Source organism: Bos grunniens, chromosome 21, assembly GCF_055505025.1.
Source record: "Bos grunniens cultivar Pamir isolate PY7600 chromosome 21, Bosgru_T2T1.0, whole genome shotgun sequence".
NCBI lineage: Eukaryota > Metazoa > Chordata > Mammalia > Artiodactyla > Bovidae > Bos > Bos grunniens.
In genome coordinates this window covers 41,640,937-41,653,396 of record NC_141185.1, presented here as the reverse complement: position 1 = coordinate 41,653,396, position 12,460 = coordinate 41,640,937, and the positions used below count along the sequence as shown (strand labels likewise).

Here is a 12,460-nt window from a genome sequence, read left to right as displayed (position 1 = left end):
AACAGAGTTCTTGGGACTTGAACTGAATCTGAACCCACTCAGGCATTTGGAGAACCATCATTTTTAGGAGCTGACTGCAAATAAGAGGAACTATATGTATCTATTGGGCTTGTCCCGTGGCTCAGTGGTAAAGAATCCACCTGCCAATGCAGGGGATGTGGGCCCAATCCTTGGGTTGGGGAGATCCCCTGGAGAAGGATTGGCAACCCACTCTTGCCTGGGAAATTCCACAGACAGAGAAGCCTGGCAGGCTACATTCCAGGAGCTTGCAAAGAGCTGGCCATAGCTGAGCACACAAAGAAGCATTAGAATACATTTTAGGGGTCAATACATGATTCTTAACCTCCATTGAGATGTTAGAATTTTACCACTGAAATGCAGAGTTACCTGGGAGGCTCTGAAAGTGCAGAGTTGGGGCTCCAATAAAGAATGAAACCCCATTACAGATGAACCTATTTCCAAGGCATAGAGACACAAATTTAGAGAAAGGACTTGTAGACGCAGGAGGGGAAGGAGAAGGTAGGATGAACTGAGACAGTAGCACTGACATATATACACCACCACGTGTAAAACAGCACAGGAAGCTCAGCTCAGTGCTCTGTGATGATTAGGAGGGGTGGGATGGGGCAGAGATGGGAGGAGGCTCAAGAGGGAAGGGATATATTTTATACATATATATATATATATATACACACACATATATATATATATATGATTCAGTTTGTTGTACAGCACAAATTGACACAACATTGCAAAGCAATTATCCTCCAATTTAAAAGAAGAACAAAACCCCAGGAAAGTCGGGAGTGTGCTCCCACAGCATCAAGGGATAACTGTGCTCTCCAAGAACTGTTCTTTCTATACTATGAAACAACCCAAGAAGCCACACAGCAACCTAGGTATGTCCTCGGAAATATGGGCATCAGCATGACAATTTGTAAAGGGCTTCCCCAGTGGCTCAGCAGTAAAGAATCTGTCTACCATCAGGAGGCACAGGAGACCTAGGTTTGATCCATGGATTGGGAAGATGCCCTGGAGAAGGGAATGGCAACCCATTCCAGTATTCTTGCCTGGAGAATCCCATGGACAAAGGAACCTGGCAGGCTACAGCCCATGGGGTCGCAAAGAGTCGGACATGACTGAGAACACAAGATGATTTCTAAAGGCCCAGGGGTCAGGGTGGAATCAGATCTACACAGGAGGAAGAAATCTAAAAAGAAAAAGGCAGGACTTTTGAAAGGCTGCAAACATACTGGGAATGTGAACATACTTGTTAAATAATTGAAGACTTTCCAGATCCTCCAGCTCAAGGACTCTGTGAAGTTTTTCAGGCTGAGCTCCAGCCTTTGCCTTCTGCTCTGTGGCAGCTGAGTCTTGCAGGGCCCCGCAGGTCCTCTCTGAGTCGGAACAGAACCAGGAGTCAAAAAGTCTGGCGAGACACTGGCTCACCTGTCGCTGCCCATTTCCCTTGCCTTAAGTCATCTGTCGCTGGAGATGTGGCCATTTAAGTGGCACACAAAAGGACAAACAGGGTTCGGGCCAGATTTTGCTGATTAGATACCTGTTAGTTCACTGAAACATGATTCATGGTTAGTCCTTCAAAAGAAACAGTCTCTCACCTGCTGGGGCTGGGAAGAGATGGGCTGGCATTCAGAAGCCCATGTTGCTCTCTTTCTGGGTACAGAACTCTGGAGTCAGTATTTACATTTCCTATGATATGGAATGTTTGTTTCATGGAAACAGGGAAGGAAGAAGAGGAAGGAGGAACGGGAATCCCTTTCTCAGGTGGCTTCCTGCGAGCCGCTGACCCAGGACAGGCACAGCCTGGTGGGGCTGGGAGGCACAGTCATGTGAGGTTCACCAGGGAAGCTCGTCTTCTCCCCCTCCAGGGCCTGGTTCAAATCGTTACGTCTGATCAAACCATCTGAGACTTTGTTCTTGGCCAGCGTCTTCGTCCCGCCTCCCATCTGTCATAAGAGGCCACCTTCCCAGGCAAAAAGCTGATGGCACCCACTTAAACCTTCTGTGGGGGCCCTTCAGCATCCGAGGCCACTCGCCAACCTCTCTGCCCCCCCCTGCCTGCCCTGGCCCTCAGCTCTCATGCCCCTCCTGCTCACATGCCCACTCACGCGCACCTTCCCCACCCTCCCAGCACGGTCTCAAACCTACCAGGTGCTGACGTGCTGTGGTCTGTGTGGCTACAGGGAATCCCATCATCCTGGAAGAACTCCCTTAGGAGCTGGGCTGAGGGAGAGGCCCACTTATGTGGTCTTTTCAGCTCTAGGGCCTGCCTCTCTGGCCTGTGCACAAGGATGGGAACAGGAGAAATGGGGCGGCCATCTTAAGGGGCCATAGGGGTGAGTTTCTCGCCCTATGTGGGGGCCTCTCTCCTGTGATTAAGGGTGTCAGGCACTCTTCATTTCTATGGGCACAAATGACTGTTACAACAAGTCCTTCTGCAAACATTACAATGTGGACAGAGGACTTCCCTGGTGGCACAGTGGATAAGAACCTGCCTGCCAATGCAGGGGACGTGCGTTCGATCCCTGGTCCAGGAAGATTCCACATGCCAAGGAGCAACTAAGCCCATGTGTCACAACTACTGAGCCCATGCTCTGGAGCCTGTGCTCTGCAACAAGAGAAGCCACCACACTGAGACTTCTGTGTACAGCAACAAAGAGTAGCCCCCACTCACTGCAACTAGAGAAAGCCCATGCACAGCAACGAAGAACCAGCACAGCCAAAAATAAATAAATAAAAATTATTTTTTAAATGTGGGCATAAAACACCATCATGCTCTTGGGCCCCACATCACACTAGCTGCTGATATGGAGCAAAATACAATAACTTCTCGCCTTCACCTTTATACTGATTAAGTCATTTTTCCTTTGCATTTGCTCTGAAGCATAACTGCTAACTGAGATGCTTTTTTGCGTGGTCACGCTGAGACATGTTTGTTTATGGTATGTATGTCTAATGATGGCAGCTGGCCCTGTGTATATAAGAAGAATGGAAAGGCCTCCTAGGCGTTTGCACAAGCTCATTCTACTCGCACCTGAGGAGACTAGTTACTTCTGAAGGGAGATGTCATAATGGGCCATCATAAAGCAGCTCCTTCTCGGGACCCACGGAGAGTGAGCCCCACAGTTGGGTCACCCCATACTGGAAGAAAGTAAACCTCTGTAAAGAACTTGAAGAAGAACTTGAAATTGTTAACTAGGGAACCAGCTACAGAGGTTACTTTAAAACTCTTAAATCCTGACCATCCATATGAAATTCAGTTAGCAAAAGACATTGAACATTTTAGAATTTGATTTTTGAAAAGTAATCCCTCCAGTTAAATTCTTGATAATGCATTGCTGTGTTTGTATGTATATATATACACACACACACAGATTTTAATTTTTGAGGAGTTTTAGGCTCGTATAGAAGTTGCAAAAATAATACAGACAGCTCCCATGTATCTTTCACTCTACTTCCTCCAATACATTGTTTTGCATAATCCTAGTTATGATAGCAAATAGTCAGTCAACCATCTAAACCAGAAAGCTGATATTGGCACTGTGCTAATCCATAGATGTTATTCAGATTGTACTAGTTTTTACATGCACTGTTTTTGTGTGTGTTTTTGGTTTTTTGCTTTTTGTGGTTGTTGTATAGTTCTATGGCTTCCCTGGTGGCACTAGTGGTAAAGAACCTGCCTGCCACTGCAGGAGACAGAAGAGGCGGCAGTTTGATCCCTAGGTCAGGAAGATCCCCTGGAAAAGGAAATGGCAACCTACTCCACTATTCTTGCCTGGAGATTCCATGGACAGAGGAGCCTCGTGGGCTAGGATCCATGGGGTTGAAGGGACTTAGCACGCAAACAGGCATATAGTTGTGTAAAATGTTATCTCTAATACAGATTTGCATAACCACAGTTACTCCTATTCCCTTTACTTGCAGCCCTGGACAATCACAAATCTATTTTCTGTCTCTATGGATTTATCTCTTTTGGACCTTTCATACGACTGGAATCATACAATATGTGGCATTTTGTAACTGGCTTATTTCTTTCAGCATAAAGTTTTCAAGGTCCATCCATGTTGCAGCATCTTTTAGGCCTTCATTACTTTTTATGTCACAGTAATATTTCATTGTACAAGTATACCATATTTTGCTTATTCACTCATCAGTTGATGGTCATTTGGATCATTGCTTCTTGGCTATCATGAATAATGCTGTTGTGAACATTCTCACACAGGTTTTTTCTGTGGACATATGTTTTTACTTCTCGTGGGAATATACCAAGCAGTAGAATCCTGGTCACATGGTAACTCTTACATTTTGAGGAACCATTGCAACTTGTGTGCCTTCATGTGTAGAATGAAAGCTCAGGCCAGCTTCCATGAACAGAACCTTAATCTATTAATGTTTTGGTGGTGGTTTAGTCACTAAGTCATGTCCAACACATGACCCTCATGGACTGCAGCCTGCCAGGTTCCTCTGTCCATGGGATTTCTCAGGCAAGAATCCTGGAGTGGGCTGCCATTTCCTTCTCCAGGGGAATCTTCCCCACCCAGGGATTAAACCCACATCTCCTACATTGCAGGTGGATTCTTTACTGATTGAGCCACCAGAGAAGTCCAATTAATACTTTATGCTTTGCAATTAAAAGTCCTTGTTAAAATCAGAAAGGTGAAAATCATTCTATCAGACAACCGAAATCACCCTCTAGGCTGTGTCCTGGAAGGTTTTATGTGATGCCACAGACATTTATTTCTGTGTCATCAGTACTGGAAAAGAGTACTGAAAGAAGTTCTGGATCTTTTTATTAAAACAAAAATCAATGCTGTCTTGAAGTTCCTTTTTTTTTTTTTTTTGGCCGTGCAGTAGGGCATGTGGGATCTTGTTACCTGCCTGACAAGGGATCTAACACACGTCCCTTTCAGTGGAAGCACAGTGTCTTCATTACTGGACCACCAGGAAAGCCCCTGAAACTCATTCTTAAAGAGTGTGGTTGTGGTACCAGATATTTTGATTAGACCATTATTCATCCTTCTTACCACTGCTCAGAGCAAAGCGTGTTCTTACCTTGGAAGTAAAGAAAAAGGCAGGTGAGCAGGTAAGGGCAGAATTCCTCCAGATGAGAGCAAAAAGCACAGAACGCCTCCGGCCCTTTGGAGCCCAGCTTCAGGAAGAAAGCGTCCACTTTCTGCTGAGAGCCAGCCCGGGAGAGGATCTGGGTGCCCTCCTGCAGGGAGAACAGGCCATCGTACACCAGATGTGGAAGCACCGAGCCCACGTCCAGGGCCCGCAGCGCCCTCTCTCGGTAACTCCCGGGGATCTCCGCGAGCAGCTGGGCCCGCCTCTCCCTTTCTCTCCGCGCCCTCGGCTCGCAGTGGTAGAACCAAGAGTCGGCGCCTCTCTCTGCTGCCCTGGCACGCGGAGGGCCCAAGAAACAGCTCCCCCCCGGGCCTGGCGGCTCCTCGACCTCCGCGGGCAGCGTCCACACCGCGCGGGCATCTGCAGGCCGACTCATCCCGCCGTCCGGAGAGACTGCAGTTCTGCGGGGAGGGCTGGGATTAAACCTGCAGTGCTAGCAGTCGTGCCCTAAGAGGATTGCGCTGCACTGTGAACCCCTTGTGGGGGTGAACATGAAAAGACTAGCCAGAGGCAGCCTGACTGAATCCTCTCCCGCTGAAATTCCTCCTCCGGTTCCCAGGTGAGCACTCTCATCCCATCCCAGGTGACCCCTACATCACTCCACGCCCCCCACCATAACACATTTACAGGTGACTTGGAAAATACAGAACGAAGCTACATACAGTTCAAGTATTGTTGTTCATTGTTCAGTCGTTTCAGGCTCTCTGCGACCCCACGGACTGCAGTTCACCAGGCTTCCATGCCCTCCACTATCTCCTGGAGTTTACTCCAATTCATGTCCAACGAGTTGGTCATGCTATCTAACCATTTCATCCGCTGCCACCCCCTTCTCCTCCTGCCCTCAATCTTTCCTAGCATCAGGGTCTTTTCCAATGAGTCAGCTCTTCACATCAGGTGACCAAAGTATTGTAGCTTAAGCTTTAGCATCAGTTCTTCCAATGAATATCCAGGGTTGATTTCCTTTAGGATTGACTGGTTTGATCTTGCTGCCTTCTCCAACACCACAGTTTGAAAGTATCAGTTCTTCAGCACTCAGCCTTCTTTATGGTCCTTGTTTATGGTCTCTCACATCCTCACATGGCTACTGGAAAAACCATAGCTTTGACTACATACACTTTTGTTGGCAAAGTGATGTCTCTGCTTTTTGATATGCTGTCTAGTCTTGTCATAGCTTTTCTTCCAAGGAGCAAGCATCTTTTAATTTCCTGGCTACAGTCACCAATTTGCCTTGATTCATGGACCTAACATTCCAGGTTCCTATGAAATACTGTTCTTTACAGGATCTGTAAAGTTCTTTACAGGACTTTACCTCCATCACCAGTCACATCCACAACTGGGTATTGTTATATTGTCACTCTGCTTATCTAACATATGCAGAATACATCATGCGAAATGCCAGGCTGCATGAAGCACAGCTGGAATCAAGATTCCTGGGAGAAATATCAATAACCTCAGATATGTAGATGACACCACCCTTATGGCAGAAAGTGAAGAAGAACTAAAGAGCCTCTTGATGAAAGTGAAAGAGGAGCGTGAAAAAGTTGGCTTAAAACTCAACATTCAGAAAACTAAGATCATGGCATCCGGTCCCATCACTTCATGGCAAATAGATGGGAAAATAATGGAAACAGTGAGAGACTATTTTTTTGGACTGCAGATGATGACTGCAGCCATAAAATTAAAAGATGCTTACTCCTTGGAAGAAAAGTTATGACCAACCTAGACAGCATATTAAAAAGCAGAGACATTACTTGGCCAACAAAAGTCCGTCTAGTCAAAGGTATAGTTTTTCCAGTAGTCATGTATGGTTGTGAGAGTTCGACTATAAAGAAAGCTGAGCACTGAAGAATTGTTGCTTTTGAACTATGGTGTTGGAGAAAACTCTTACAAGTCCCTTGGATTGCAGGGAGATCCAACCAGTCCATCCTAAAGGAAATCAGTCCTGAGTATTCGTTGGAAGGACTGATGCTGAAGCTGAAACTCCAATACTTTGGCCATCTGATGTGAAGAGCTGACTCATTGGAAAGGCCCCTGATGCTGGGAATGATTGAAGGTGGGAGGAGAAGGGGGCAACAGAGGATGACATGGTTGGGTGGCATCACTAACCCAATGGACATGAGTTTGAGCAAGCTTCGGGAGTTGGTGATGGACAGGGAGGCCTGGAATGCTGCAGTCCATGGGGTAGCAAAGAGTAGGAAACGACTGAGCAACTGAACTGAACTATAGTCACCATCCACAGTAATTTTGGAGCTCAAGAAAATAAAATCTGCCACTGTTTCCATTTTTTCCCAATCTGTTTGTCATGAAGTGATGGGACTTGATGCCATGATCTTAATTCCACTATATATTACAAGTATTTTTTAAATAGATAAATTAAGATTTTTAGTTGGAGTTTCAATATCAAACCCTCAAAAATTAATAGAATGAGTAGACAGAAAAGTAGAAGGATATAGCAGAACTGGAGAGCACTGTGGACCAATTCATCATAATAAAGATGTATACAGTTTTCACACAACAGTAGGATACAAATTCTATTCAAGTTCCCATATACTATAAACCAGGAGGTACTAGTACATATCCAGGGACATAAAAGAAGGTGCAAAAATTTCATGGTCTAAAGGTATTGAAATCACACAGAGTCTGTTCTCTTATCATTGTGGAATTATGTTAGAAATCAATATCAAAAGATATTTGAAAATAATCCACACATTTACAACTGCAATGTGACATTTACCAAGAGACATCTTTGACTTAGCCATTGAAAGCCTCAATAAAGTTAAAGACTGAAAAAACACAGGTGATTGTGAGAAGAAAGCATTTAAATGAGAAATTAACATCAAAGATACTTTAAAAACCCAAGTCCAAATGATTATTTTGAACATCACAAATGTAACAGGCTCACGGTCTGCACTGAAGGGTCTCCTTGTGACACTGGAAGCTGTGTCAGGACCTGGCTACTGATCTCTCTGGCCTTCTCTGTGCCCTTGTGAAGTGAAGAAGTGAAGTGAAGAAGAACTAAAGAGCCTCTTGATAAAAGTGAAAGAGGAGAGTGAAAAAGTTGGCTTAAAGTTCAACATTCAGAAAACTAAGATCATGGCATCTGGTTCCATCACTTCATGGCAAATAGATGGGGAAACAGTGGAAACAGTGGTTGACTTTATTTTTCTGGGCTCCAAATTCACTGCAGATGTTGATTGCAGCCATGAAACTAAAAGACGCTTACTCCTTGGAAGAAAAGTTATGACCAACCTAGACAGCATATTAAAAAGCAGAGACATTACTTTGCCAACAAAGGTCTGTCTAGTCAAGGCTATGGTTTTTCCAGTGGTCATGTATGGATGTGAGAGTTGGACTGTAAAGAAAGCTGAGCACCAAAGAATTGATGCTTTTGAACTGTGGTGTTGGAGAAGACTCTTGAGAGTCCCTTGGACTGCAAGGAGATCCAACCAGTCCATTCTGAAGATCAGTCCTGGGTGTTCATTGGAAGGACTGATGTTGAAGCTGAAACTCTAATACTTTGGCCACCTGATGTGAAGAGCTGACTCATTGGAAAGGACCCTGATGCTGGGAGGGATTGAGGGCAGGAGGAGAAGGGGACAACAGAGGATGAGATGATTAGATGGCATCACCGACTCAATGGACATGGGTTTGTGTGGACTCCGGGAGTTGGTGATGGACAGGGAGGTCTGGCATGCTGCAGTTCATGGAGTCGCAAAGAGTCAGACACAACTGAGCGACTGAACTGAACTGAACTGAATATATTGTATGTATAGCTGATTCCCTTCTCCATTTACCTGAAACTATCACATTGTTAATCTAGTATAATCCAATACAAAATAAAAAGTTCAAAAGAAAAAAAAAAAAAGAAATTGGGACACTTCTGTGTGATGACTTGGTTAAATGATCCGGTCTCATAGATTATCCCTCCCCTCTGATCCAGCCCTGGTGTTCAGTTAATGGATCAGATTAGAAGGGATTATTGCCGGGTTGGGAGAGTGCACGGCCACAAGCCATGCCTCATTGAGGATCGTATAATATGATTACTCCACCTGCTGGGGCCCCCAGGCCCTAGTGACCTCAGGATGCTCCCTGGTTGTGTCTGAAGGGGACCTGTTCTTCTCTGGCCTGTCCCGCTTCCTTTGCCCGTGATACGGAAGTATGGCCTCAGGGCCCTTCTCCTGTTCACATCACCCATCTTTTCTCTAAAAGTCACTCTAAGATCATTCACCCAAGAAGAACCTACTTATAGCACAGGGAACTCTACTCAATACTCTGTAATGACAATACTCTGTAATAACCTGTACAGGAAAAGAGTCTGAAAAAGTGGATGCATGTATATGCATAACTGAATCGCTTTGCTGCACACCTGAAACTAATACAACATTGTAAATCAACTATACTCCAATACATTTTTTTTTTAACAAAGCAGATAATTTCCAGTTGAAAAGAAAAGATTTAAAGAAGCCTGATTTTCTAAAACTTCTTTTTCCGGTTAGGAAATTGATAAAAAGGTCTGCTATTCTCTAATATCCCTGCCAGTTCTGTTTACAGAAGCAAATAGATATTTTTCTACAATATCTGTGTGGAAGAGTTACTTTTCATAAATCCAAACACCCTTGCGGTTGTCTGGTGGTAGTGTCACAGAAAAGATTTCCTGGCTTTGCTTCTGACCTCATGTGTGACCTTGAGAACATAATTCTGTGTCATCATATTCGTTTATGTTAATCATGTTTTCCTGATGTTTTGCTGTCTTGGGGCCTTGCTGACTCTGAAGAGATGGCCTCCTTCCCCCTGAGGGCTGGCCAGGTCCTAGAGACAGAAGAGGACTTGCCTGCAAGCATGCCTTTTATAGGCAAGTTACCAATCTAGAAGCTATACCCCCACACACCTGGGATCCTGACACCTGGGGCCACACTCCACCTGCCCCAATCACTGCAGGGCCAGAAAACTAGGGACAGACCATCGGCCCGCAGGCTGCTGAATGTATTCAAACTAGCCCATCGTAACCCTGCTTACCCCACCTCACCCATTCCTCCCTGCAGAAACCACATAAAGGCTCTTATCCACATCTGCTTCCTGCTCCTCCAGTCTCCTGAGGGACCCCATGATTCCCCACGTGGCCCTGCCTGGAACAGAGCACCCTCTCCTCTTGGGAACTGTAGGTGACAGACCATCTTTTCAATGGCAGGGGTCTCCTGATCTGTTGGCCTCACCCTGCCTGAGTAACAGTAAACTCCATATTTTAAAACATTTATTGAAAGTACAAAGCTGGGGCTGAATTGTGACGACTGTAAAGCATTTTGAGTGTCGTTAGAACCGGACCAGATGACATAGAATCTGACTACTTTCTACCAGCAGTGAAGGTCATGTGCCCCACGCTGAAACTTCTAAGGGAACCAGTGCCATCTTGTGGTATTTGGTAGTCTCTCAGGTGATTTCTTTTCCTTCACACAGCGGTCCCCAATCTTTTTGACACCAGGAACAGGTTTCATAGGGCTACCCTGGTGGCTCAGATGGTAAAGAATCTGCATGCAATGCAGGTGACCCCGGTTCAATCCCTGGGTCGGGAAGATTCCCTGGAGAAAGGAAAGGCAACTCATTCCAGTATTCTTGCCTGGAGAATCCCATGAACAGAGGAGCCTGGGGGGCTACAGCCCATGCAAAGAGTTGGATATGACTAAACAACTTTCACCGGTTTCATGGAAGACAATTTTTCCACTGAACAGAGAGTGGGGCTGGTTTTTGGATGATTCAGGTGCATCACATTTATTGTGCACTTTGTTTCTATTATTATTACATTGTGATATAGAATGAAATAATTGTACCACTCACCATAGTGTGGAATCAATGAGAGCCCTGAGCTTCTTTCCTGCAACTGGAGGGTCCCATCTAGGGGTGATGGGAGACAGTGACACCCCGAGTGTGTTGCTTATGTCCAGTCTACTCTGGAATCTCATGTTGGTTGCTGTCACTGCAGAAAACTGTGCTTCACAAAGATGGGATATTGGAAATGGAAGTGGGCTTTTCAGTACTTTTGTGGTAATCTCAGGATATTCTGCCTTGACTTTAATCCAGAATGTATGAAGATTTGAAGCTGTCTCAAACATGCGTGTTGCCTGCTAAGTCGCTTCAGTCATATCCGACTCTTTGTGACCCCATGGACTGTAGCCTGCCAGGCTCCTCTGTCCATGAGATTCTACAGGCAAGAATACTAGAGTGTGTTGCCATGCCCTCCACAAGGGGGTCTTCCCTGATCCAGGGATTGATCCTATTTTTCCTGTGGCTCCCGAATTGTGGGCGGATTCTTTACTGCTGAGTCATCAGGGAAGCCCCGTTTCAAACATACCCTGACCTTAACCCTAACGCTTACCTACTGTGCAGCCTGGTTCCTAACAGGGCATGGGGACCCCTGTCTTAACAGATCTTATTTTTTAGAGCAGTTCTAGGTTCACAGCAAAGTTGAACAGAAAGTAGAGAGCATCCCCATGTACCTGCTGCCCCCCCCACAGCCTCCCCCTCGCCCATTATCAACATCCCCCACCAGAGGGGTACTTTGGTTACAAGGATGACTCTACATTGACATGTAATTATCACCCAGAGCGTGCATAGTTCACTCTTGGTGTTTCAGATCCTGTGGGTTTGGAAAATGCATAGTAACATGTGTCCGTCATTACAGGATCAGATGGAGCTTCATCGCCCTAACATCCTCTGTGCTCCACCTGCTCATTCCTCCCTCCACTCTTAATCATGTAACCTCTCTTTGCTTCAGTTTCTCCACCTATAAACGGCTGTCTCTCTCAATATGAGTATCTATTAAAGGAGTTTATACTTGTGTAAAGACCTTAGAACAAGGTTTGCCACGTCCCAAGCCTTAAGAATGTTAATAAATATCAATTTGTGTTGCTTCTATGGGAGGGTGTGTACTCATGGTTATGAGGGACACAAAGACCTATGTGGCATTAGCCCTATCCTCAAGGCGCTAGCAATTTTGTGCCATCAGATGTAAATCTTTGTAGTGATCTGAGTGCCCTGGTGCCTTGGCCTCTGCACTTGGCCAGCCTTGGCATGAAGCCAAAGAAGGTCAGTTCTCAATGGCCACTTTTTAGTGGGGGCAAGTTAAAAGAATGGTGACTGCCAGCATTTGAGAGGGGAAAGCCAAGAACCATTCTGGGAAGGGAGATGTTCCCAAGGTTTTGGACAATTTGCATTTTGGCAACATACTAGTGTGCTGCAGTCCATGGGGTTGCAGAGTCGGACACGACCAAGTGACTGAACTGAACTGAACATACTGGTAGCTCTGCAGGTACTTTGTACC

General features: G+C 45.5%; 1 protein-coding gene across 1 annotated transcript in view; it reads right to left on the bottom strand.

The window, feature by feature from the left end:
- The window catches only part of LOC147349497 (uncharacterized), a 45,192-nt gene extending 39,526 nt beyond the window's left edge, over positions 1–5,666 (bottom strand). Inside the window, exons 1-2 of the mRNA XM_086364119.1 lie at positions 5,074–5,666; positions 1,271–1,397 (exon numbers count right to left, since the gene is read on the bottom strand). Of these exons, the coding sequence (XP_086220245.1) occupies positions 1,271–1,397; positions 5,074–5,521 (575 nt within the window). The 5' untranslated portion in view covers positions 5,522–5,666. The remainder of the gene's footprint in view (positions 1–1,270; positions 1,398–5,073) is intronic.
- Positions 5,667–12,460: the final 6,794 nt, after the last annotated feature.